Genomic DNA, 26,542 nt, shown 5'->3' with positions numbered 1-26,542 from the left:
CTGAAGGGCAGAAATAATACAGCTCTTTATTTGAAAACTGCTGATACCTACTTAGAGTAAAAAAAATCTAAGAAAACTCATTCAAAACTGTGCTACTTTGCTTGAGGCAGAGTTTCTAAATATCTTGTGAACTGATGATTAGACAAATGGAATGGTCAAACAATCCTTCCAGTTGACCAGGCAAGAATATACAAAACTCCACACCTGCAAACAACAAAGCTATTCGGGTTTTGATGATACTTTACAGTGTCCCTTATTAACATTCAGCTTTAAAACCAGTATTCTAATAAAGTGACATTATATTATCAGGTTTTCATGGCAGTAGTAACTTAGCACTTATTTAATCCAGTCATCTGTGACATATATAAACTTATCCTGTAAGGAAGAAAAACAAAACATAAAGGAAAAGAGGAGAGAATGCTGGAATTAGTATTCATCTTGTAAAAAGAAGAAACATACATGCACAAAACTATACAGTTTCAAAAGCAGTATCCCTTAAGATTAAGGTTCTGTCTGTTCACCTCTCGACCAATTGAAAAACCATTTATCCATCTAGCTTTTCTTGTTTCTTCACTGCCAATTGTTGGAGTGTTTGGCAGCATGAGCATTAACTGCCGAATGATTGTTTTTTCATCCACACATTTGGTATAGGGATTACTGTACCCTTGTAGTGACACAATTCTAAACTGTCTCACAGCATGTCTCTCTCTGGGAAGCAAAGGAATGGCAGGTACCTGTAAAGTGTAATCAGTGCTCTTCAGATGAACTACATTCTATGCTGATCTAAATAAGTTATATATTACAGTAAAGTGCTACAATGACACTAGTCTCAAACAGTAGTAAGACACATTTTTCTCTGAAAACATCAGCAGCTATGAGAGTCACATGATGATGAGGATGCGTGTCAGTCTTTGATTGCATGTACAACCAGCAACTGGCATGATCTTGAGTCACTTGTCTCCTCTTGTGACTTTTAAAATTATAATTTTTAGGAGCAGTTATTTAAAATCCAGTTTCCCATAAAGTGTTTTAAAATCTTTTTTAGAAGTTGCACCTGAATGTTTCATGAGCATTTAATTTACTGATATCCATTTTGATTTCTTCAGGTTTCTCACGCCGGTAGGTTACTGCTCTTGGGCAAACACTTTGCAGAATCAACTTGTCCTTGATAGAATAAAGACAGTATTATTAATTAAGGGCCTAAATATTATTACTAGATAATACCATACTGATAGTAATTCTTTTTTTTTTTCAATTCACTGACCTTTTTGGAGGTTGACACTCTGTAATCTGATGAGGACTTAATTTTATTACTATTCCATTGCAATATCACCTGTCTAATGATAAGGACTTTAAGCAACCCGATCAAGAATGTAACTATAAATATGATGAAAAATATTCTCAAATAACTTGGGCTGGAGAAACATTCTGTAATGAAGCAAACAAATAGATGAATTAAAACATTGGAATAAATAAATTGAAGTCTTCTTTCAAGTCAATGATGTTCACATCTCAATGAATAGGGCCAGAGATATTTTGCAAATCTACGTTTTTGAAACAGGGAACTAAAATTACTGTTGACTCAAAAAAAACCCTCTAGTTTTTGTTGTACATTTATCATTTTCAGCAAGGCCTCCTGTGGAGAGTACCCATTATTAAGGTATTCGATCATATTATTTCAATGCAGTTTGATTATTTAATTGTAGTAACTGGAAGATGGTCAAGTCCCTTAACCAAACAAAATTTTATGGGGGGGAGGAGAGAGAGAGAGGAGATAGTTGTTGTCATGTGTACTGTTGATCACTAAGTGGAAAATAGGATTTAAAAAATTATTCAACAGCTCTGGGCGTTAGCACATGTTTCTCTTGTTATGCTTGTTCTATATTTGTTGCCCATCAGTAATGGAATATAAAGTAAACAACCGCAGAAGCTAAAATCAATACTACTATAATAGATAAATAAAGTCTTCTCCTGAAATTGTAGTATAAATTTTCCTTGTTATTACACATGGTTTCTCCAGGAAACAAGAATATCTAATTTGGGACAATACTGAAATGTCTTTCTTCACTTTTCGTTAATTTTCTTTTTACTTGTCAGTTAATCAAATCTATTCTATTTCCTCTAAAAATTCACTGTGTGTTTTTCCTGGAACAAATAATCTAGCTGGAAAAGGAAATGCTGTGTTAAGAGGAGGGGCACGCTAGAGCTCTATTTTAGTGCCAGCTTGTTGGCAAGCTCTCACTAGAATAGTCTTCAGGCTCCATTATTACCAGAGGTGTTACCCCAATCTAAGAGGAACATGCTTGCAAAATTTGCAAGTATTCCACAGAACTCACCAGCTGCCCCAGATTCATAAAATTACTTCCTGGCTAAGAGGCATGTGTTCCTCCACCCATTCTCCAACTTTGGGGCCCTCACCCAAATGTCCAAGGTCTCCCTGAGAAGGCCACTAGCGAGGTGACCTGCCAAGATGATCTGCCAAGACTTAGAATACTGCATTACCCAAACATGGTGATTTGCATCCAAATTCCCAACAATGACTAAGCGTACTCTTGAATAAAGTAAAACTCAGTAACAAGGGCAAGGCTTTCTCTCAAGTAGGGACTTCACTGATCCCAATTTTCTTTTGGTCAGTGATAAGTTTCCTTAAAAGGAGTACCAATAAGGGCAGACCCCTTATTGGACTGGAAACACCAAATGCCAGTGCAAACCTCCATTACAGGTCTCACAAAATGAAAATCCAAAATGCTCTGTTCAAAGGTGGTGTTCTTTAAAGTTTCCACAGAGACCGTCAGGCTCATGACACACATGACTTTTGTACTGGCAGACTGTCCCTTGGCTGATTTAGGACTACTAAATCAGCTGAGGCAGATTGTCAGGGGGGGCACGTGGCTTGATCCCACTTTCTGGCTTCTTGCCTGATAGGAGCTTAGCCAGAGAGATGGAAGAAAAGCCTTTAGGTGTGACTGAGAGGATGGATAACAGAGGTGCCTAGCCAGTACCCTTTCTCGCAACTTGTATAATAGTTGTGAAGGGGAGGGGAGTCCTCTAGCTACTGATGCATTACAGAAACATTTCTAATCAGTTAGGATGGAGGGCATCTTCTGGGCACAAATCTCCGTGCCTTTTTAAATGGTGTGGGTGGTCAAACATTTACCCTGGCCCATGCTGTTTTTAGTTTGGGTCAGACCAGGGCTTTTCCTAAGCAGCTTTAAGGGAATACTTTTTGTAACAACACTTAAGTCAGAGTAGTGTTTACTTAACTTAATAAATGACATGTTGATAGCAAGAGCCCTATTTATTAGAAAGGCACTTGGCTTTTTGGAGTGATTGCTGCAGCCCCAGCTGGCAGCACATGGGGCTCTTTTCAGAGCCAAGCTCATGATGAGCTACGATCAGTGTGGATATGAGGAAAAAAGAAACAAAACTCTAGAGAAAGTTTATTCTTCTGTGTAGTCTAAGAGTTGGAGTTTTTCTTACAGGTTGGAAAGGAGACGAAATAATATTAGCAATAGGAATGTTTTAAACAAAGACATAGTTTCAAGCTTAATTTATTTTCTTCTCCCCTCCCTCCCTCTCTCCCTCCCTCCCATCCTTCCTTTCCTCCCTCCTTCTCCCTTCTCTTTTCTTCTTCTTCTCCTCCCCCCCTCCTTCTCCCTCCCTCTCCCTCCCTCTCCCTCTTTTTTTGCTATGTTGCTCAGGCTGGTCTTGAACTCCCAAGCTCAAGTAATCCTCCTACCTTGGCCTCCCCAGAAGCTGAGATTAGAGGCATGAGCCACTCTACCGAGCCCCAAACTTAATTTCTAATGCTAGTAGAGAGCAGCAACTCAAACCTGTGCAAAGTTGGGTTCTGGGTTTTCAGGTTCTAATTAACTTTTGTTTAAAAATAGTCTGTGAAAAGTCTTTGAGCATAGTTCTCACGTGTTTGCCGCATTTATGTTATCTTTTACCTTAGATGCTTATTTCATGTCCAGTAGCTCATTTAATGGCATAATTTTTGATATTGGTTTCATTTCCATTTTACATATGGGGAAACTGAGGCTCGGGATAAGTTTTTTTTGTAGAAGGGTTGATATTTCTTAACAAATAATGTTAAGAGACATGTCTTAAGCCAAAGTCTAAAAATTCCATACCCTTTCCATTGTGTCACCTTTATAATCATTTACTCCTAAGCTGTATTTATATCAGAATGGAAATTGCCAGTAGGAAATGGCCCTTTTGAAGTTACATATTTTGCGAAAGGAGATTATGCTTACTTAAAATTTTTTGGCTTCACCTGAAACATGAAAGTACTGATTAGACATGAAGAAGTTCAGAATTGGCAGCAAGTTTGGACTATGAAGGAAAAATATGGCCCCGCAGACCTTAGCTCGTAGTAAAATGAGTCTGCATAAGGAACTCATGTATTGGGGTCACAGAAAAATCACTAGCTGATTCCCGTGGATGCCCTTTCACAGAGGTGCAGTTGGGAATTCACCTGTGTAGGTAAGACAGGAAATCTAGCCACTCAGCCTCATCATGGCAAGCATGATGGTTATGGCGTAGCATCTCTGGGAGATTTAAAAAACGGAATCACAAACGTATAAAATAGTACACTTTAATAAACAGTTTTAAAATAAAACTGTTTAAAAAATAAAGCAATATTTCATAATGAAAAATGAAGCCTCAATTCTTTATTTAGCATGGCTATTTGTGGTTCTTTTTGAGGAACATAATCCTTTACAAATACTCTTCCGTGCTTTGCTTATTAAGCTGTGGTTTACCTGATGTTTGGTCAACATAATGCTGTTCCAGGAATGTACATGAGGTTTTACACTGATCAAGTAGAGCTTGAGACAAATTGTGAGGGTGAAGGCATTGCACACAATTCCTGTAAGAGGAATCATAAGTGAAAACATTTATTTTTTAAAAAGTTAGTGAGCTAATATTTCCTGCCAGAAACAAAATGACAAGACAACAATGAACAGGTAGTTCAAATTTTGAGTAGGTTCATTAGAAATAACTCTACCAACAAGAGTTAAGTTCCTGCAGCATACACCTGGTACCCCCCTGCAAAAAACAAATAACTCTACCATTATATTGAAGTACTGCATAACCAAATGATTTAAATAAATTACCACATGTAATTCTAAAAAATGAACTTGAGCTACCAGTGTGAGAAAGTGAATGTTTTAAAATTTTGGATTAAACAAATTGGAAGGCAAAGTGATGTTTAAATTAGTGGTCTTTGAACAGATATCAAATCGTTACTGGAAAATTAATGATTGGCACAAAATAATAATGTCACCTTCACTTCACCTTTCATTTATATATCCCTTATTTCTAAAATGTTTCAGTCACCATTATTCTTCATCATTAAAATGTTAAAAATAAAACACAGTTGGGCATGGTGGCTTACATTTATAATCCCAGCATTGTGGGAGGCTGAGGTGGGAGGATTGCTTGAGCCTAGAGTTCAAGATCAGCCTAGGCAACACAGGGAGATTGTTCCTACAAAAAATTCAAAATATTAGCCGGGTATGGTGGCGCATGCCTGTAGTCCCAGTTACTTGAGAAGTAGAGGCAGAAGGATTACTAGAACCCAGCCAGGAGTTCGAAGTTACGGTGAGTCATGATTATGCCACTGCGCTTCAGCCTGAGTCAGAGTGAGACCTCGACTATAAATAAACAAAATAAAACATAACTTAGCAGTTAACATTTATTCTATGATTAACCATGCACCAAGTACAAAGGTGCATTTTTTAAAACATGAATCATTTAATTCTTTCATAGAAGTACAGAAAGGTACTAATGTTTTTTTTCCCTCAATTTTGCTATCTGGATACTGAGGTGCAAAGAATTTTAACAACTTGTCATAGATCACAACACTACCAGTGGTAAACTGGGAAGCATGCGGGCTCTATTTTCAAAAATCTTTTTCAAAAAGCTAAGGATACCACCTAACTCCAGTCAGAATGGCAATTATCAACAACTCAAAAAATAACAGCTGCTGGAGAGGGTGTGGTGAAAAGGGAACACTTCTACACTGCTGGTGGGAGTGTAAACTAGTGCAACCTCTGTGGAAAGCAGTGTGGCGATTCCTAAAAGCTCTAAAAATTGAACTTCCATATGACCCTGCAATCCCCCTACTGGGAATATACCCTGAAGAACACAAATCACTCTATAAAAAAGATACCTGCACACGTATGTTTATCGCAGCGTTGTTCACAATAGCAAGAACCTGGAAACAACCATGCTGCCCATCAAAAGAGGACTGGATTAAAAAAATGTGGTACATATACACGATGGAATACTACGCAGCCATAAAAAAGAACAAAATCATGAACTTCGCAGCAACCTGGATGGAACTAGAGTCTATAATACTGAGTGACCTCACACAGAAACAAAGATCAGAATATCACATGTTCTCACTCATATAATGGACCTTGAACATCCAATGTAATACTATAAGAAAATGACTGACGGTGCTAGGAAACTATGGGGGGGAGGGAGATGGGATTAACAGTAGCAAATATCTGTCTGGGGCTGGGAAAACACCTCTTATCAACAGGGTGTCTGAATGAAACGTAATTGTACACCTAACCCTTAACTGTACCCCACAAAACTATAATAAAAATACTGATTAATTATTTAAAAAAAAAAAAAAAAATCAGAAAAAGAAAAAAAAAAAAAAAGCTAAGGTAGTGAATGTCCAGCTTTATTCTGATGCTTCCACAGCTATCTAGTGGCCAAAGACTGAAATCCAAATCTGTTAATTCATAAAATTTCTCATTTAATTCATTTTTAGCATGATGGTGACAATTTATCAGCAACGTTTAAGATTAAGCAAGGCAGAACCAAAAAAGGACAAAAATAGCTATCCCTGAGGACAGCTTTACATATGTTTGGAGACAGAGAACTCATACCAGTTTTCCTTGCAGGCTGTATGACAGGTGGGACAGTGTTCACAGAAGCGGCCAATGCTCCTGGGATCGGTGCACTCACACCTGCCACACACACACGTGCCTCTTCCGCTGCACACCTGGCCCTTTGAATTGACACAGTGCTGGGCCGATGCTGACGGGCACTGGCACCGATCCCCTTCCCAGCCACTGAAGCACCGGCATCTGCCGGTTTCACACTCTCCATGCCCTGCAACGAAGACGCCCCAAGAACTCAGTAATTGAGACCAATGACTTTGTGAAGAGTTTCTAACCACAAATTCCCCTCCTATCTCCATGGAAACACACTGACAGTCGAGTGAATGGAAACAGCGTCATTTTCTATTGGTTTGATGTGAACAATGCCAGGACTTGGGGGGTTCTATTTTCAAAGTTGTTCTATTGTAGATGATGTCCCCATGCTAATATATTGTACTAACAAGTGTGAAGGGTGTCCCTGCTTTGGTGGCTGCCCGACTACTTGAATGTCATTGTACATTTAGTTTTAAGTTAAAAGCACACAAATATAAAGAAGCTGCAAAGGCTACAGTATAATGTTAATTGTCTGACTTGAAATGAGAAAAATACAGGCAGTTGATGAACGGCATTCATAATTGATTCTCTCAGTTTTTCGTTTTTGCTAAAAACCTGGAATAACTTTAAAGGACTGTGAGGCACACTCTCTGCTGCTTCAGAACTGCCAGTGCCACATTTAAAGATAAGGTGTCCCAAGAGGTTGAACTGATCTTTTCATATCCTCAGTGCATTATTTAGTAGCTTAGCAGGGCATGGCCTCATCTATGCTATGAATTCTTTTTAGGCACTAAATAAAAACAAGAGAGATGGTGTGAGTGTGTGGGGGGGATTATTTATGCAGGTAAGTAGGTTGAGGAAACATGGGTTATACATAGTTAAATGGATCTTAGACTGCAGAAAGTACCCAACAAGTAATATGACAATATGCAATATGCAAATATGTCATATGATATGTCATATGCAAATCTTCATTGGGGGTACATTTTACAGGGTTATATAGTGTTTCTCAAGCTTATTTAGCCAAAGATCATCTTTTCCTCTGCCCCTCCCTTCTTCCTTCTTTCTCTTTTTCTCTTCCTTTCTTAGTTCCCTGTCTCCTTTCTTTTTATTTCTGAGCACCTCATTAGGTAATTGTTCCATACAGTCTATAGTAGGATCAGCTACATTTGCTAAGTGTAAAACTAATGAGGTCCAGGCCAAACAAATGTCTGCCAGACATTCTCTGCATGCAGCCTTTGTGCTGAATCCCAGCCAGCGGACCTGCAAACATGTGTTTTTATTCCCAAAGGAGATCAGTGGAGAAAATGCATGTCAACCCTACAGTATGCATTTATACACAATTAATTCACAAGAGAGTCTCAACTGCCTGTGGGTCAGTAGTCTCATGGTTATATAGAAGGGCCAGGACATTCACTTTTAATATTTCATTGCAAACAAAGATAAGGACAAAACTCAACGTATTTGAAACTTTCCTGAGCAATTGATAGCTGTAGGATGCAATCGCAGAAAATTCTTTCTCTTCCTTGAAAAATAATATTTCTCTTCCCTGTAAGATACAGCAGACAACTGCTGGTTCATTCTGAAGCTATCTATAATTCATCTGGTCAGTGATGCCAGTTACAGCTGAATAAATGTTCAGAATATAACATATTGTATGTATATGATAAAATAAAAAGATAATTTGCCATCACACATTTAGATGATACAGGTCAAATTTTCAGCTTAGACAAGAATAGAAAATTTTTTTTTATAGGTTTGTTACTTTCCATTTACTTATGACAATGATTTAACAAATGTTTATTTATTAAAATGCAAATTCTAAAAAGATACTGTCACAATAAGTGGATTTATCATATTGTCACAGTAAAATTATCATAGAACTCAGATGACAGGTAGTTTATTTAAGCCATTTAAAAACAATCTTTTGCAAATTAAAACTACACTGAGATACTACCTAACTCTAGTCAGGATGGCTATCAATAACTCAAAAAACAACAGATGCTGGAAAGGATGATGCGACAAAAAGGGAACACTTCTACACTGTTGGTGGGAGTGTAAACTAGTACAACCTCTGTGGAAAACAGTATGGCGATTCCTAAAAGGTCTAAAAATTGACCTACCATATGACCCTGCAATTCCTCTACTGGGAATATACCTGGAAGAACTCAAATCACTCTATAAAAAAGATGCCTACATACGAATGTTTATTGCAGCATTGTTCACGTAGCAAGAACATGGAACCAACCATGCTGCCCATAAAAAGAGGACTGGATTTAAAAAAATGTGGTACATATACATGATGGAATATTGTGCAGCCATAAAGAACAAAATCATGAACTTCACAGCAACCTGGATGAACTTACAGTCTATAATACTGAGTGAAATAAAGAACTGAGTATCACATGTTCTCACTCATAAGCAGATCTTGAACAATTATTGTGATACCATAAGAAAAGATTGGCAGTAGCGGGAAACTGCCAGGAGGGGGTAGGGAAGCCGGATTGGCAGTAATGAGAATCTGCCTGGGTAAGGAGGGGGCACACCTCATCAAGAAGGGTGCCTGCATAATGAACATCTGTATACCTAACCCTGAATTGTTCCCCACATCTTTAAAATAAAAAAATAAAAACAATATTTTGTTTTACTTTTCAAATGTTGAACAGATTTTTCTGGAATCTAACTTCTAGGTAGCAGTAAACTGAATTGGCCAAAGCATAATCTTGATATTTTTGTTTTAATTTATTTCATTTAAAAAATTTGGGCTGTGTGTGGCCTCAAGGACATGACTTTTAGATTACTTAGAAAACCAGTATTTTCTTGAAAAATGCTATCCTTTGGCAATTTGGTTGCTGGTGATATCCCAAAAATAAACTACAGAAGTTTCAATTACTGCAAACTTCATCTATAAAAATGTATTAAGAATCTTCAAATGAATGAAAAGTATACTATTATAGCTCACTTCCCAGCATCCTGACAGAAATAAAATCATCTGAGCAAGTTAGAGGGAGTGACCATTTACCAGAATGAATCAGATCCTTCTAGAAGAATACTCTGATTCTTCTAGAATATGTGTCAGACATCATCAGTAATTTCCTTTCCTGATATATTTCTTTTCAAGATCAAAGAATACATGAGAGTAACATTTTTAGGTTTTTATTTTAAAGTTTCTCCTGTATAAGATAAATTAAAGTATAGCTATTAAAATCATGTGCTATTTATCTGTTGCTATGCCCTAATTTATAAATTATGAAACCTTGAATAACAAATTCAGACTCAGTGTTGGTAATTTATAAAGATGTGATTTATAGAAACTTTTACATATATTCTGGTGTAGTAATGACTAGTAAAAACCGTCTAAGTGTATTTATACTCACCAGCACACAGATTTCCATGGTGATATGGACAAGAAAAGTCATCCTTTTCACAATATTTTCCATATACTTTTCCAAGCTTAATTTTGTGACATAAACATTTTCCACAAATGCAAACACCTCGACCACTGCAAACAGGTTGATCCTTGTGTGGCTTGCAGTTCTCAGGAGAAAATTGATCTTCATCAAAATGACATTTATTCTCATCACATTGGAAGCACTTGGAATCTAGAAAAGTGTCATCTACACACTTCCCTTTAGGTCCTCTGTTGTCCTCACACTGACAGCTGCAGTTTCTGTGTATGTGAATTTTAGTGGTTTCATTGAAACCAATAGGTTTGATTATTGCATAGTTTTTTCCTCTTGTGAGCTCACATTTTTTCATTTTAACTGTTACATTGAAAAGAACCTACATTTAGGAGGAAAAAAGAAAATATATTTATATAACTTGATTATTTGTATTACATATATTAATGATATTTGAATCTATAAAAAATCAAGTTAGAGAGATTAACAATATTTGTAAAATACACATGCACTATATTTCATATAGTGCAACAACCATTTTTAGCGTCATTTCTTTTTTTTTTTTTTTTTTTTGAGTCAGAGTCTCACTCTGTCACTCAGACTGGAGTGCAGTGGCTGCTCCCGACCACCGCAGCCTCGACCTGCTGGGCTCCCGTGATCCTTCCACCTCAGCCTTCCAAGCAGCTGGAACTACAGGCGCGCGCTACCATGTCCAGCTAATTTTTGATTTGTTGTAGAGATGAGGTCTCGCCAAGTTGCCCAGGCGGGTCTTGAACCCGCAGGATCAGGAAATTCACTCACCTCAGCCTCCCAAGGCATGGGATTACAGGCTGAGCTACCAAGCCCGGCTCATTTATTTCTTAATTAATGAACTAGAGAGTTGATAATGCAATGACTGCTAATTGCCTACATTGCACCATTAAATAGACTTGTGTGCAAACCCGTTTGAAGGGTTTACTCCACATTTGATGATTTCTTAGCAAATTTGAGAAAGAATAAATCATTTTCTGGACTCAGTCCTTAAAAGATGGAGTTACTGAATATTTGACACTAGGGATAGATCAAATAAACCCAAATAAAGAACTTCTGCTTAAAACCCAGAGAGATAAGATGCTCAAACAACCAATTTTTATTTGTTACTGTTTTCTATGAGCTCAAGTAAAGAGAATAACAATTAATTTTAGGTTTTTATTTTAAAGTATTTCCTGTATAAAATAAGTTAAAATATAAATAGCAAAATAATGTGCTATAAATCTGTTGCCATACCCTCATGTATAGACTATGTATAGAATGAGAGTTAAATGTTATACTATACTATATTATACTATACTAATGTATAAAATGAGAGTTAAATTTTTGTTTATACAGGGTGTCAATGGAGGAAAGCATGACGCTTTCTCTGATGTTACTCAACGGAAAAAGGTTTAGTACTCTTATTCTCAAATCTGAAGACCTCTCAATACAGGGTCAAAATTTGTCTCAGTGAGAGAAGGTAGCCTACACCTAAGGAGCTGGGCTGGCAGGAATTAGTTTCCTTTATGAAGCTACAGTTTCTTTCTCCTGCCAAATTTTCCTTTTCCTTTCTTCTTTTTTGCATGGCACAATGGATTTAATATGTCTATTTGTACTTGTTGATCTATCTTACCATCTTACTTTAGCAAATAAGGAAGTTTTAGATAAACAGGTAGATAGAGAGATATAATTAAAAGGTCATATGACTATTCCTGAGAGTCAAACTATTTATACCACTTGGTTGAGAATGAAGGGAAAAATGGAATGTAAGCAAAGAAAAAAAAATGCAAAAAGTAAGGAAAATCATGTTTGCAAAATTGAGATTTTTAAATGAAAAAACTACTTCTAAGAAAATAACCATTTTTGTCAGAAAGTAACTTAGTGTTATCTTTTGCTAGTAAAAAGTTTTCTCTGTATTTAATGAGCATCAAATGTGCATTTTGCAAACTAGTATATGTCTTTTGAACAAAATCCAAGGAGTGATTACAGAGAGAAATACAGAATTAGAAACTTGCAAGAATTAATTTAAAATACACAGCTTGCAAGAACAATTATACTACCTCCAGATTAAAAATTCTCAAGAGAGAAAAATATATCCTAACTAAAGAGAATAAAATATTCTCTCCTATTCAATTTCAGAATCTTCTCTTTCAATAACTTTCTTTTTTTCTATAGCATGACATTAAATAATCATCATAGAATCTTAAAAGTGAAAGAAGAGTGATTAGAAATCTTCTAGATCAAGTCATTTATTTAACAACGAGGCAATTAGTACCTCATGAGGTACTCACTTGAAAATCTCTTCACCCTACATGGGTCCCCTTTAACAGCATGTTGTGCTGTTACTCTGTCCATTGTGGGAAATTCCTATCTCCTCTGGTACTGTTTCCAGATGCTGCTATAATCTGGGCCTCTCTTCTTTACATTCCTTTATTTATTTATTTACTTAGGTAAAATTATGACTCTTCTCAATTGTTATTCTTGTAGCAAATTTCCCTGCCCCCTCCTAGATCATTATGAGAGTATTGGGGCAATCACAAAGTGAAAGATTTTGGAATTCTTAGCCCCTATTAATCATTCCATCATTCCCATCCTTTTCTGTGGTTTATTCTTTTCAATTTCACATTTACTTTGAGAACTTGTAGATTTGAAACCAAAAAGGCATTATCATTATTGTAAATAGAGATACTACTTGTTTGAGCAGCTATGATTTCCTAACATATACTGATTGTGAGACCTAAGTTTAAAGTTACTATTATTAAATAATTGTTTGATATTATTTATACTAACAATTTATATAATATGATATAAAGCAAATAGGAATTTTGAGAAGAGACAATGAAAGTTACCTTAAAGTGTAAATAAGATTCTTGGAGTCAGTAGTAAGTAAAGTTTTTCAGAATGTTTTGATTTCTATGTGAGAAAGCATGCCAAACAACTTAGTTTATTTTAAAAGGGAAAAATGTACACCCACATACTTCATCATTGCTGGTCACATTTTTGCATCCGTCCATGCCTGGCTTTCTGGATCCATCTGGACAGATGGCGGTAATATTGAAATAGATGCCTTGCACGTGGTTTTCCACCTGAACTTTCACTTCTGAAATGAGTTTCTGCAGAGAAACCATTTTAAAATTACATACTATAGTAGTTTCAGATGTAAGCAACCAAACCTATTGAAGATATATAGATTTAATTTTTATGTAAATCAGAATCTTTTTCTATAAAGGGATGACTAAAAGTGTTTCCACACAATAGCCCAATTATATTTGAAATATATAAGAAATGTTGAAGAATTTACAATCTGCATTTAAATTGTTCTATTTTATTCACATACTTCCATGATGTCATTTTGATCACTTCAAGGATATTTCAAAGTCTGTTAGCAAAATACACATTTTGATCCAACCATACTTACGTTGTTATGATAACATTTAAGTAGAATATTGAAAATACATATATCAGAACAACAGATAAATCTTGACAGCTTAAAATGTGGAACATGCTTCTAACTTACACAGCTGCTAAAGAAATATTTTAATTTCAAAACTTGAGACTATTATGAAAGATAAAATGCCTATTGATACAGAGTTGAAAGATATATTTTTGGGAAGCCCACTTCTATACTGGAGGCACAAGAATTAGCTAACATATATGGTCCAAGAATGGCCTAGGATTTTTGCCAAATTCTTGTTGCTTGCTGTGTCAGTCAAGTTTGCTCCAATCCTTAATATCAAAACAGGGCCCTTACTTGGCAGAAAACCATTCATTCATTCACTTATCCACCCATTTATACACTCATTCAATAAATATCTGTTTAATGTCTATCATGTAGGAAGTATACACTCATTTCTTCAGTCTTTGAAGTTCAAAGGATCTAGCTACTTTAAATACATTCTTCAAACCCTGTGTGCATTTTGTCTCATGCAACTCAGAGTTTACCACATGTAAATATCTTGAATTTATTCTTATAAACAAAAAAAGGGGAAACACAAAGTATGCACCTAAGAAAAAAGAGTGAATAGCAAGGTATATAAAAGAAAAATAAGTTCCAGTGTTTCTCATTCTTTAGCAATTTTTCCTCTTCAATGGTATAAGCAATAAAGAAACATGCACTTACTGATTAATAATCAGTCATGGAATTCTGGTAGCATATGTTTAGAACAAGATACTTTCCTCTAATTCCTCAATGTAAACATTATTTGCATTAGGTAAGACTATATTAACCATATTTTTTTCCTCCCAGGCAACTCGTGCACTGCAACCATAATTGAATAATTGTGGCAAGCCAATAGACACATCCAGTGGTGTACAAAGGGTGTTGTGATGTAAGCCTGACAGTTCAGAAAGAAATGTCTCACACAGAGAGCTTTCTCAGGTTGTCCTGAAATTCTTCTTCTTTTAAGATATTAAGCTAGCTTAGCCAATGTTTTTCAAGGAGGGTGTGAAGACAAAATCTCTAATGTTCTTCCTGGTTTGGGGATTTAGAAATTAAGCTCCAGATCTAATCTTAAACTTTCCTTTTAATATCTAATAGGCACAGAGGCAGAATCTAGTTTTTCCCAATGTACAATTTGTTAATGAATTGTGAATTGATTCTGTTGAACTGTAAAGAAAAAATGAAATTTCAACAGAATTTTAAAGATATAGACAAATATTAAATAATAGTAGAATCCCAACTTAGGAAGAGTAGTTAGTCAGTGTAAGTTTTTGTTGAATTTACAATCATTTTCCCACTGTCTAAGGTTAATTAGAACTATCATGGGCTAAGACACCTCATATCTATTCTAGGCAAATAAGAACATGAAACCAAATTGCTGTTGTCTCCTTTGCCATTGGTGCAGTCTGACACACAGGCAAAAAATCTGCCAATTTATGTACCTTGTATGGGATAATACTTGGGTTCATACTATAAAAATTTAAGGTGACTCCTAACAGCACAGGCTCTTTTCTTATTTTGATTATCCTTGGGAACCCTCAACTGATGGGAATGAATTGTATACATGTTCAATTTTTCCTTGCTTAGAAGCTCCCCCAAGCCTAGTTCTTTTGTAACAGTGAGAAAGACAAGTAATTTAAGATGCTGTTCCTTATTTTACTCAATGTACCTTTCAGACATAGAAAAAAATCCTCGGCAAAGACAAATCTAGCAGAATTTATTTTCCTTTAAGAGAAGAAAGCTAAAACAAGCTCTTCATTTTATATCCCGTGTCTACTCCTGCCTTTTCCTTTTGTACCTAAGTTTAAGGCAGGTGCTGCCTGGAGAAAATAAGAAGAAAGCCAGCTGGAGGATTTTCACATGCTTTGGCTACAAGTTACACCATTAGACTCTACATGTCAGAAAGGGAGCCAGAGAACTTGAGAAAGTGAGACTATATAATTGGCTCATAAATTCAAGGTAGAATAAAGCATATCTTTTGACACCACGTAAAAATAAAAAACAAGTGGTATCACACAGTAGGAAGCACCTGGGGCCTGGAGACGAGGAACACCTGCATTTTGACCTTGCTTTCTTCTGCTTATTAGCTGTGCGACCTTTGGTTAATTTGCTTAACTTCCCAGAGCCTTGCTGTCTACAAATATGCAATGAGAGTACAAGCACCTGCCTTATAGATCAGGTGTGAGCACTAGATGAGGTCATGTTTGGAAAGTGACTGGGTCTTACTGGTAATAAAGAGTGACTATTACTGTAATGTCTTAACAGATATGATTGTATCTGGGAATGACCCAGGTTGAGAAAGCAGATATTTATTTATTTACTTATTTTTGCCTTTAGACATCCACTCTTCATGGGATTATGGGACTGATGACAGCACACAACTACCAACTCAGTAAAATAGTATGTCTAGTAAGTTTCTTTTAATCAAGCTATTTTCATGAAATTGCTAAAATAATTGAATGAACAATCAAGGGACTGATCATAGAGAACCCAACAGAGTCCTCTTGTCCAGGGGTCTATATCCCATATAATTCATCTTCCATGGCAGATTATTGCTTTAAATAACTGTGGACTTCTACTTTATGACATAAAATTATGCAATTTCTTGGTAATCAAGTACATTCTACAGTTATGATTTGATGAGTCACTGAGCATTGGATTTGGAAGGGAATTTAGACAGCTGATAGCCCTATCTTAGCTTATTGTCAAGGAGACAGGGAGGCACAAAAAGCTGAAACGACCTTCCCAGGGTATCGGGGCTAGTTAGTGGTGGAGTCAAGGCTCAACTTCAGGTTTCTAATTAATTTCTAATCTAACGTTCTTCCTACCTCTCTTCTCAAGATAACACAGCACTACTTTGTATCATGCCAAAGACATTGGAGTTACACATTATTTAAAAATTGAGAATAATACATACATACCTGATAGGCTTCTACTACCAAATTATTGAGGTTTGCAGCCTTTGATTCTATTTCACCAGCAATGGTGCCTGGCAAGAGGGGTAGAAGGTCCTATAAAAACATTGCAGAAGCATTAAAATAATGATAGCATACAATGGTTTAGCAAACAACAAATGTTAAACATGGTTGTAGTTGTCAGTGGAAGGTGAGCCACTATGCAAATGAAAAAAATATAAGACACAAGAAAAATATAGCCGAGTGTAGTGGCTCACACCAATAATGCCAGCAATTTGGGAGGCCGAGGTGAGAGGATTGCCTGAGCCCATGGGTTCGAGACTAGCCTGGGCAACTTGGTGAGACCTCATCTCTACAATAAATAATAATTAAAAAAATTAACTGGGTGTGGTGGTGCATGCCTGTAGTTCCAGCTCCTTGGAGGGCTGAGGCGGAAGGATCACCTGCTCCCAGTAGGTGGAGGCTGTGGTGGCCGTGAGCGTGCCATTGCACTCCAACCTGGGCAACAGAGTGAGACTCTGGCTCAAAAAAAAAGGAAAAGAAAAATATTAAGGAACCTAATAGGCCAGCCAGAACACAATACCCTGAAGTGGTGGTGTGTATATGTTCATGTGTATGAGTGTATGCATGCATCCTGAATTGCTGTACGTGATAACCTAAAAACCCAATCAAGATAATCAAGATATAGACCAGCATCTCCCAAAGTATCTTCATGGACCATAGACCTTAAAGATTTTTTTTTTTTTGAGTTAGAGTCTCACTCTGTCGCCCAGACTGGAGTGCAGTGGCTGCTCCCGGCCACCACAGCCTCGACCTGCTGGGCTCCGGTGATCCTTCTGCCTCAGCCATCCAAGTAGCTGGAACTACAGGCACACGCTACCACGCCCGGTTAATTTTTGATTTATTGGAGAGATGAGGTGTCGCCAAGTTGCCCAGGAGGGACTCAGGCAATTCACTCACCTCAGCCTCCCAAAGCACGGGAATACAGAATGAGCCACCGAGCCTGGTGACCCCAAAGATTTTAAACATGAAAAGGGCTCTGATGGCAAACGAATTTGAGAATCTCTGCATATAGTTTCTTCCACTTAGAGACTCAAAATGCACATTTTCAAATTACAAGATTCAGAGTAGGCTTGTAATTTTGAAATGATGTAACATTATTTAATACAGCATTTCCCAATATTTCTTTAGTTACCAAACTCTTTTCTTACACAACACGTATAAATATTTTACAGAACTACTGTTTCATGGAATGACTTCTAAAACATTTTGAAAAAGACTGAAGGAAAGGAATCAGAGTCACAAGTAGAAGATTCTTGGAGCAGTGTTCTTGATGGATGGTGCTTAATAATTATGGAGAAGACTCTAGAAATTCCTGGGGAGAAAATCAGAATGCACAAAGGCTTAAAGGTCTATCCTAGCTGAGGATGAAGCAATGACAGATAAGAAATAAGTCTGCTGGGTGCAGACTTAAGCACGTAATCCCAGAACTTTGGGAGGTAGAGGCAAGAGGATTGCCTGAGTCCAGGGGTCCGAGACCAACCTGTGCAACTTGCCGAGACCTTGTCTCTACAATAAATCAAAAAAATTAGCTGGGCATGGTGGCACACACCTGGAGTTCCAGCTACTTGGAAGGCTAAGGCGGAAGGATGGCCTGAGCCCAGAAGGTCAAGGCTATGGTGGCCGTAAGCATGCCACTGCACTCCAGCCTGGGTGACGGAGTGAGGCTCCTACTCAAAAAAAAAAAAAAAGAAAAAAAGACATAAGTCTAACTAGAGTGAAGAGCTCTTATTTATAAGGAATCAGATTAAAAACTCTTAAAATCTATTTATTGATGCATTTTTCAATTCATAAGTATTGAGTAACTGCTGTATGCCAATCACTACTTAGACACTAACAATTTGCCATCTCAAGTCATAGGGAAAATGTATCACTTATAGATTTTAAAAATTCATTTGTTCAACTTTTAGAGCACCTATTTTGTATCACTTTGGAGATGCTAAATTACTAGGGCACATAGTCTCCATCCCTGTGGATCTCATAGGTATATGTATGACAATTTCACCAAACACTGCATTCATGACGCAATGTAGATATGCACAGACCCTAATGAGGGATATCTGGCAAGCATTTGAGAGCTGGGGGGGCTTGTCAAAGCCTGTTTCCTGGTGACTTATGAGCCATGTCTTAAAGGATGAGTAAGAGTTAACCAAGTAACGGGGAGGGAAGGAGGCAGCAAGAACAAAGGCACAGAGGAAAGAAATGGCCTGGCACACACATGTACACAGGAGGATTAGAAGCATGGCTGGAAGGACAAGCACAAGGAAGAGAACAGTGGGGGAATCAAGCCAGAGAGGCAAGTAGAGTCCAGATGGCCTCATGCCATGTTAGAGGACTTGGTTCTCTAAATTTGAGGGCACCACTGGCATGTTTTACTAAAGGAAGGACTGTGGTCACACTTGTGATTGCCACAGATGATCCCAGCAGCCAGGTGGAGGATGGCTTTGGGAGACCAGTTACGAGGCTGTCACAACCCAGATGAAAGGTGACTAATATAAAAGATCCCTGGGTAGACAAAGTAGGTGACTGCAAGAGTAGGCAAGGGACTCACAGCAGAGCTTGGCAGGCTTTGGAGCCTGTTGGTTTTTACTTTGCACACAATTCAGTGAATAATAAGCCTGGTTTATGGTTTATCAGTCAATGACAATATTAAAAAAAGTGGGGAGAAAATAATAATGCTATCGAGAAGAAATAAACAGCAGAGAAAGAGGTGGCAAAAGCCACAAAGTGCCTCATAGTAACTGGAAGTCAACTAAGAACACAGGATTTGGGTTGTTAAACCACTTTGGACAAGTATGTAATCTCCTTAAATGTGTTTCCTCATCTTTAAAATGGACATATTAGTAAGACTGGTCTCATTGTTCTGAGTCGCTAAGAGGATTAGATGAATTGTTTACAAACTCAGTGCCTCACAAAAATACCCAATAAGTTGAAGTTGTTATTGCCATTAATATAATAATTTGGGCCGTTTAATTTGGGTCAGAGCCCTACTTCTGAAAGTGGTTCTATGGTATATAAATTTGGAAAAACAAGGAATTAAATAAAGTCTTAGCAAGTCAGACATAGAAAGACAAATGCAGCAGGTTCTCACTTATAAATGGGATCTAAATGTGTCCACATGGACGTGGAGTGTGGAATGACAGACACTGGAGACTCAGAACGGTGGCAGGGTGGGAGAGGTGGATGATGAGAAATTATCTGGTGGGTACAATGTGCATTATTCAGGTGATGAGTACCCTAAGAGCCCAGACTTCACCACAGTGCAATCTATGCATATAACAAAATTGCACTTATACCCCATACATTCATATGAATTAAAAATAAATAAAGTTTTATCATAGATTTTTGAAGTGACATGATTCAAGAAGTCCTTCAGATGATAAATATTCAGGTTAGATATTAAGGAAACTGGTGGAGGGAACACCGGCTTGGGGTAAATGCAAATGGGTTCAAGCATTTGTTAAAGTCAAAAGAAAATGCAGTTTCTCTGAAAAAATTTTTTTCTTTCTTCTTCTTCTTTTTTTTTTTTTTTGAGTTGGAGTCTCTTTCACCCAGACTGGAGCACAGTGGCATACTCACAAGCCACTGCAGCCTTGACCTGCTGGGCTCAGGTGATCCTTCCACCTCAGCCTTTCAAGTAGCTGGAACTATAGATGCACACCACTACATCCGGCTAATTTTTGATTCATTGTAGAGAAGAGAGCTCGTCACGTTGTCCAGGCTGGTCTCGAACCCTCGGGTTCTGGCAATCCTCTCACCTTGGCCTCCCAAAGTGTTAGGATTATAGGCATGAGCCACAGTGCTCGGCCTCTTCTGAAGTTTTAAAAATAAATAAAGGACACTGAGGACTGGCTATGGAAGGGTATATACCATTAGGGAGTAGAAGGAAGAAGCAAAGCTAGGAAAGAAGATGAAGAAAACCCAGTGTACAGAGATGCACAATGGAAATTATGGTATCACAGTCTCATGGAAACGAAGAAAACAGTTTCCAGGAAGAAAGAACTTAAAACGCTGTACAAAGAAAGCTACTGCAGGGCTTCTGAGGAGCAGTTCTCTGCTGGGGGGTTCCATGGCACCCCCAGAGTGACACAGTTGCCAAATGTCTATTCTGCTTGTGGGTTTCATCTGGCACAAAGGACTCTGGATACTACCGAGATTATTCTTGCATACAATGGCTTTGACTGCCTGAGTCACTTCCATGGCTCCTCTTGGCCCTTTGTTGAATGACCTACACCAAAGCTAGACATGTCAGTCATATTAAAAATTAAGCTGATATTCTCCAACTTTAACTTATTGTAAGGATATAACCACAGACTGGAATATAAGCAGGACTCTTGCAACAGGAGAGGCATAGAGATGAGTGTAAGTCATAGAGAAGAGTGTATACCACTTCTAACCTGATAAAAGTCTTCTTCATTAGTGTCATATTCAGTACCATTTTAAGTATTGCCTGCAACCATATGTATTGAATATGATTCTTAGAAAGCATCTAGTGCCAACACTTAGTTCTATGTATTACAAACCTCAATAGAATCTAGACTTAAATGCCAACTTAAGACACTGTAAAGTGTTCTTTAGTTAATACACTATTACATTTAGGTTGTACAAAGTATAATAATTCCAGAATCCATATCTGTGGCTCTAAAAAGTGTTCTCATTTCAACTACCAATGAAAACATTTTAACGTTTATATTTTGGGAGTTAACATACCTTGTACCAATGAAATTGCTTTCCTTGAACTGCAAAAATGACATTAATGTTGTTGTCTATTAGTTTCTCTGAAAGTTGGCCTAGCGAGGGATGTTCCTGTAATGGGTAATGAAATACAGAAGGGAGTGAAATTTAGTTGCTCAAGTTTACACATATCCAAACATCTATTATGAAGACAATTCTATGACTTACATAAAAATGAATTTGGGAAGTATTATGGTTTTACTAGAGACATTTAAGTTATTTTCAAGAATAACACCAACATCAATGTATTAAGGATATTTTATAGACAAAATTTCCATAAAAACTTATAGCTCATAAAAATGAAGATGACTGAATTCGACATAGCACAGTGATTGGTACTTCTTTAGATTAACACTGGACTCAAAGTAATGTAATTGAAAAAAATTTAATATTCAGAAACAGAGACATATTAGTGACAACCACTTTCTGAGGCAAAATTCAGTAACAAGTGTTGAAATGCAAATACATGAGTGTTTATGTATATACCCATAAACACACACACACACATATATATATATACACATTCCACATAGACACACACACATATATGCACACATACATTTGATATATAACAGATATACTATAAACTCTCTCTAGAAGGAGAAAACCCTCTACTCAAATCTCAGGTCTGTCACTTAATGACAAAAATTCTCAGTTTCGTCTTCTGTATCATGTGAGTGAAATCTGCCTTCCATGATTGCTGGCAAGATTTAGAAAATAACAATAGTATGGAAACTGTTAGTGCAGTTTCTTGTATATGTTAGGTATTCAAATCTACTAGCAATTATGGCCTCTATTTCCAACTGCGTACACAAAGTATAGATTATAGCTATCTCAACTTAATATCATTATACTTAATATTTTTGTTGTATGATATATTATTGACCTGCTTTACTTTGATAAACAAAACTTACATGGAGCCAATTGTGACATTCTTTATGGTAGTGAGAAAGCTAGGGATGAGTAGGAGAAAAGGGAGTAAAATTTAGTTTAGAAAATATGAGAAATCTGACAATTATAGAAATTGCTATCTAAAGTTATCTAGGCATACACAGCATTAGTAATTTTTCTTTCTATAAATGCTGTTCTAGAAATTAAAGTGATTGTTTCCAATAGCAAGTTCATAACCAGACACCTGTCAGGGAGAGGATGCCGAACTCCACTTGCCTTCTCTGCCTTTACGTTGGTGCTTAAATGGGTAAAAGATTATGTGACTGAACCTAATCAGTATCATATGATTCAAGTTCAAGTTATTCTATAATTTTAGTTCCCCAAGCACCCTCTAGTACTAAATGTGTTTTCTGTTAGGGAAAATCTTACTGTACCATCTTGGTTAATATTTCTGTATTTTGGCAACCATGAGAACTTAGTAAAAGAGTTAAATTAACTACTTTCACTTATAGTGTAAGTTCTGTATCCCACATATTACATTTATGTATCTAGACATAAAATACAGGCTTATGTTTAGAACTACTATCACTAAAATGAGAAATAACAAATATCATTTTATTTCTATATAATTTATAATTGTGACAGAAACAAATCAAATTTTCATGGGTTGTATGTAAATATGATATGAAACCAATTTCTGAAGAGGCTTAAAAAGTATTACCACATGGGCTTGCATAGGAAAAATTTTGCCCAGGGAAATTCTTAAGAATATAATTTAAAGAAATAGAAGATAAATCTCTAAGATAAAAATTCTGCCAGTTAAATTCTTATTCCTGTTTCTAATAAAATACATAATCTTAAAATAGATTCATGACAGTTCATATAATGCTAGTGAATTAAGGAGAAGAAATAAAGACAAGGTAAATGTAGTTGTATTGGGAATATTTTTTAATGCCAACAACTACTTTTCAAATATTTTTCTTTAACAAAAAGCAGTCACAGTTTGCCAAGCACTCGCCCTTCCTAATTTTTAAAACCATTCATATTTTAAGGAAAATTTAATCCATATGTTTTTAACCAGCTTATACTTAATTCACATAAAATCAATATTTAAAGAACAGTCTAAAATGTAAGCAGTTTTTGGAGCTTTCTTAATCTCTTTCTTTCTTCCCCAAACAGGAAGTCACGTTGACCAAAAGTACACAACGCTTAAATCTGTAAAGTACTAGGTTGGTCAGAAGCTCATTAAGAAGGTCAGTCAAATATTTAAGCTTAAAAGAACACAGTTTTTGAAACCTAGAGAGAAATCTGCTTTAACAGAAAATTCCAAGTACCTCAAGGCATATTTTTTAAAATTACAAATGTATAACAGATGTTTAAATACATCACTGTTGACAGGAAACCTGTGGATTAATGGCCATTGCTAAAGCCCCTTCCCCTCTCCTCCGTGAAACGTCCTATCTTTTAAGTGTTTTATCTTTTATGTCTGTTATTTTACTAGCAAGAGACACACTCCCTCTCAGCCAGCTGTCCTGTTCTGGTGACGTCACTGCTCCTGAAATCTAACTCCACCTCTGTCTAACCCATTACATATTGTTTCTCTAAACTCTGAAAATAATTACTAGAGATAACAGGCATTTCAGGGGTGAAAGGGAGAAGGAAAGCAATATGCCAAGGCAGCTGCTAAGTAATTAAGGCTGCAGGAAGTAACATAAATGTAGAAGGAAAGAAAGGTGAGAATGATTCATTGGGAGCCATTTTGGTTAAAGAGATAATTGTGTAGAGATGTATGGTAGAATAGTAATAATGTGTGTTAATCTAGGTAAATGAAGAAGCAGTGTTAAGGTTCTCTTCGTAAAAGTTAGATTCATAATAAAATTTTTTGTAAGATAATATAATAGTAAATATTGTAATAAGATATTAAAGCCCAACAACTTAGTTAAAGGAAATACTCAACTATCTGGATTACTTTTTTAGAATTTGCTTTTTAGAGGTAAAAGACAAATAACATGGAAACAATCTGACAGCAGAGGTTCATTTAGAGAGGAGACTTTAAACACTGTACAGTTTGCATCTACCCAGATCACTGATTTTCTATGTACATGAGTGTACAGTGGTAACCTCATAGACCAGGGTTTCTCCACAGCAGTGCTATTGACACTTGGGGTTGGATATTTTTGCTGGGTAAAGGGGGCTGTCCTGTACATTGGAGGATGTTTACTAGGATCCCTAGCCTCTCCCTACTAGATGCCAGTAGCACCCACTTTCCCTAGTTATGACAACCACAGTGTCTCAGGACATGAAAATGTCCTCTGGAGGGCAAAGTCACTCAATTGAGAAACACACCACACACAGGGGCTCTGGAGACAGATAACCTGGGACTTCAACTCCTGGCTCTGCAATTACTAATGATGTGATGCCAGGCATCTGTCTTAACCTTTCTGGGATCCAGTTTCTGTAAGTATAACACAGGTATAAATACTAGCATCTGGCATTCACAGTTATTGTGGAGATTAAATAGGTTAACATGTGCAAAGGCATTCACCTATTATTTTGTAGTTACTAAGCCTCGATCAACCGTAACAGGGGCTCATGTCCTCATGTCACACTACTTGCCGTCTACTGTAGGCACTGCTACCTAGGGATATGTGATTACAGCCAAGGTTCTGATTTCTTTAGTGCTGCTATTTTTCTCATTTATAAAATAGAAGTAAAGCAATATTTACATCTCGCTGGGATGCTGGGTGGTGTTGCATGAATATAAACAGACACCCTAGGACTGCTTAAGAAAAGAGTTTTAAATGAAAGACACTTGGAGGCCTTTATAAGGCCAGATATGCTCTTGAATGTGCTTTGATTGGCCTGCCTCACATATTCATTTACCCTTCGTACCTGACTCCAGAGGTGTTTGAGTTTGTGACCCTTGCCAAACGTGTCATTTGTAATCATGATACTTTATTTAACTGAAGGAGGGTATGGACTGATAATTTTCATAAACTTCTTTACTGAGAATAGCAACAAAAAGCTTTCTGCTGAAATATCATTCAACCAGAACACCTAATTTAATTAGAACATTCCATTCCATAAATATTTTTTCATCAGATTTGAATTGTATTGTGTCACTTTTGCAAACCATCACTTTATCCCATTCAGAGGCACTACCCAGCAGAGCCAGGCCACTCTGACCTGGCACAGGTGATTTCCACGTGTGACTTTTGCTTTCAATTTTAAAAAATTCCAACTAAGTATTTTTTGCAGAGATCATTTCCTGGTCACTTTTCTGAGAACATGAGAAACATTCAAATTAGGTCTCATAAAATTACTGTTGAAATATTCTCACAGTTTTTACAATTTAAAGCAGATTGTTCAGCAAGCAGTAAGCTGATATAAGGCATTTTTATAGTTTTTAAAATCCCCATAAGATGTTATAATATTATTTTTAAGTTGCACATGGACTTAAAACTTTTTAGTTGCATTCATGTCTGGCACAAAATAAGTGTTCAAAGAATGGGCATTTTTATTAATATGTGTCTGAGGCAAAGAAATCTGGGGAGCAAAAAGAGAGAGACATTTAACACATCCTAAAGTTGAAAAGGCTATTTCTCACTCACAGAACAGAAAAAAAAAGTAACTAATCTTTTTACTAGCAGATTACAATTATCTCCCTAAATGGAATTCAGTCTGCTATCAACATTAGTTATAAATGTCTTCCAGACATTGAAAGTGTCAGAAATATCCCTTTGAGAAAAAAATATGGAGCCCTAAAATAAATGTACTAACATTATGAAACTTTGCTAATTAACTTAAATAGCAAAGCTATTGATTAAGTTAGTAAAGTATTTTAAGTTCTTTTTCTTCATCTGCAGTTCTGAAAAAAATTGAATATAATTCTAAGTAGTTGAAATTCATGGTTAAAAAAAACTTTCTGAATTGCATACTAAAAGTCAAGTGCATGTTAAAGTTGCATGAGAAGAGGCATGGTGCTGATTATTTTTACTGAAGCAAAATTCTTCAGTAATGTCCCATATGCTTTCTACAATTCTGGCTCAATACTCTGAGATGCTGATCTATTTGGCAGCTAGTTTAACCAAATGAGGCTTCAGGAAAAGGAATGAACTATGGAGCCAGTGTTAAAGG

General features: G+C 36.7%; 1 protein-coding gene across 1 annotated transcript in view; it reads right to left on the bottom strand.

Annotated features, from left to right (window-relative positions):
* Positions 1–281: 281 nt before the first annotated feature.
* Positions 282–26,542, bottom strand: part of ITGB8 (integrin subunit beta 8) — an 81,769-nt gene continuing 55,508 nt past the window's right edge. The window contains exons 7-14 of the mRNA XM_008068400.2: positions 21,491–21,586; positions 16,727–16,816; positions 13,345–13,479; positions 10,331–10,736; positions 6,906–7,131; positions 4,764–4,870; positions 1,265–1,428; positions 282–1,164 (exon numbers count right to left, since the gene is read on the bottom strand). Coding sequence (XP_008066591.1) covers positions 1,042–1,164; positions 1,265–1,428; positions 4,764–4,870; positions 6,906–7,131; positions 10,331–10,736; positions 13,345–13,479; positions 16,727–16,816; positions 21,491–21,586 — 1,347 coding nt within the window. The 3' untranslated portion in view covers positions 282–1,041. The remainder of the gene's footprint in view (positions 1,165–1,264; positions 1,429–4,763; positions 4,871–6,905; positions 7,132–10,330; positions 10,737–13,344; positions 13,480–16,726; positions 16,817–21,490; positions 21,587–26,542) is intronic.

This window comes from Carlito syrichta, unplaced genomic scaffold, assembly GCF_000164805.1.
Source record: "Carlito syrichta isolate Samal-C Ts95f unplaced genomic scaffold, Tarsius_syrichta-2.0.1 Scaffold310671, whole genome shotgun sequence".
Classification (NCBI taxonomy): Eukaryota; Metazoa; Chordata; class Mammalia; order Primates; family Tarsiidae; genus Carlito; species Carlito syrichta.
This window is presented reverse-complemented; position numbering and strand designations above follow the sequence as displayed.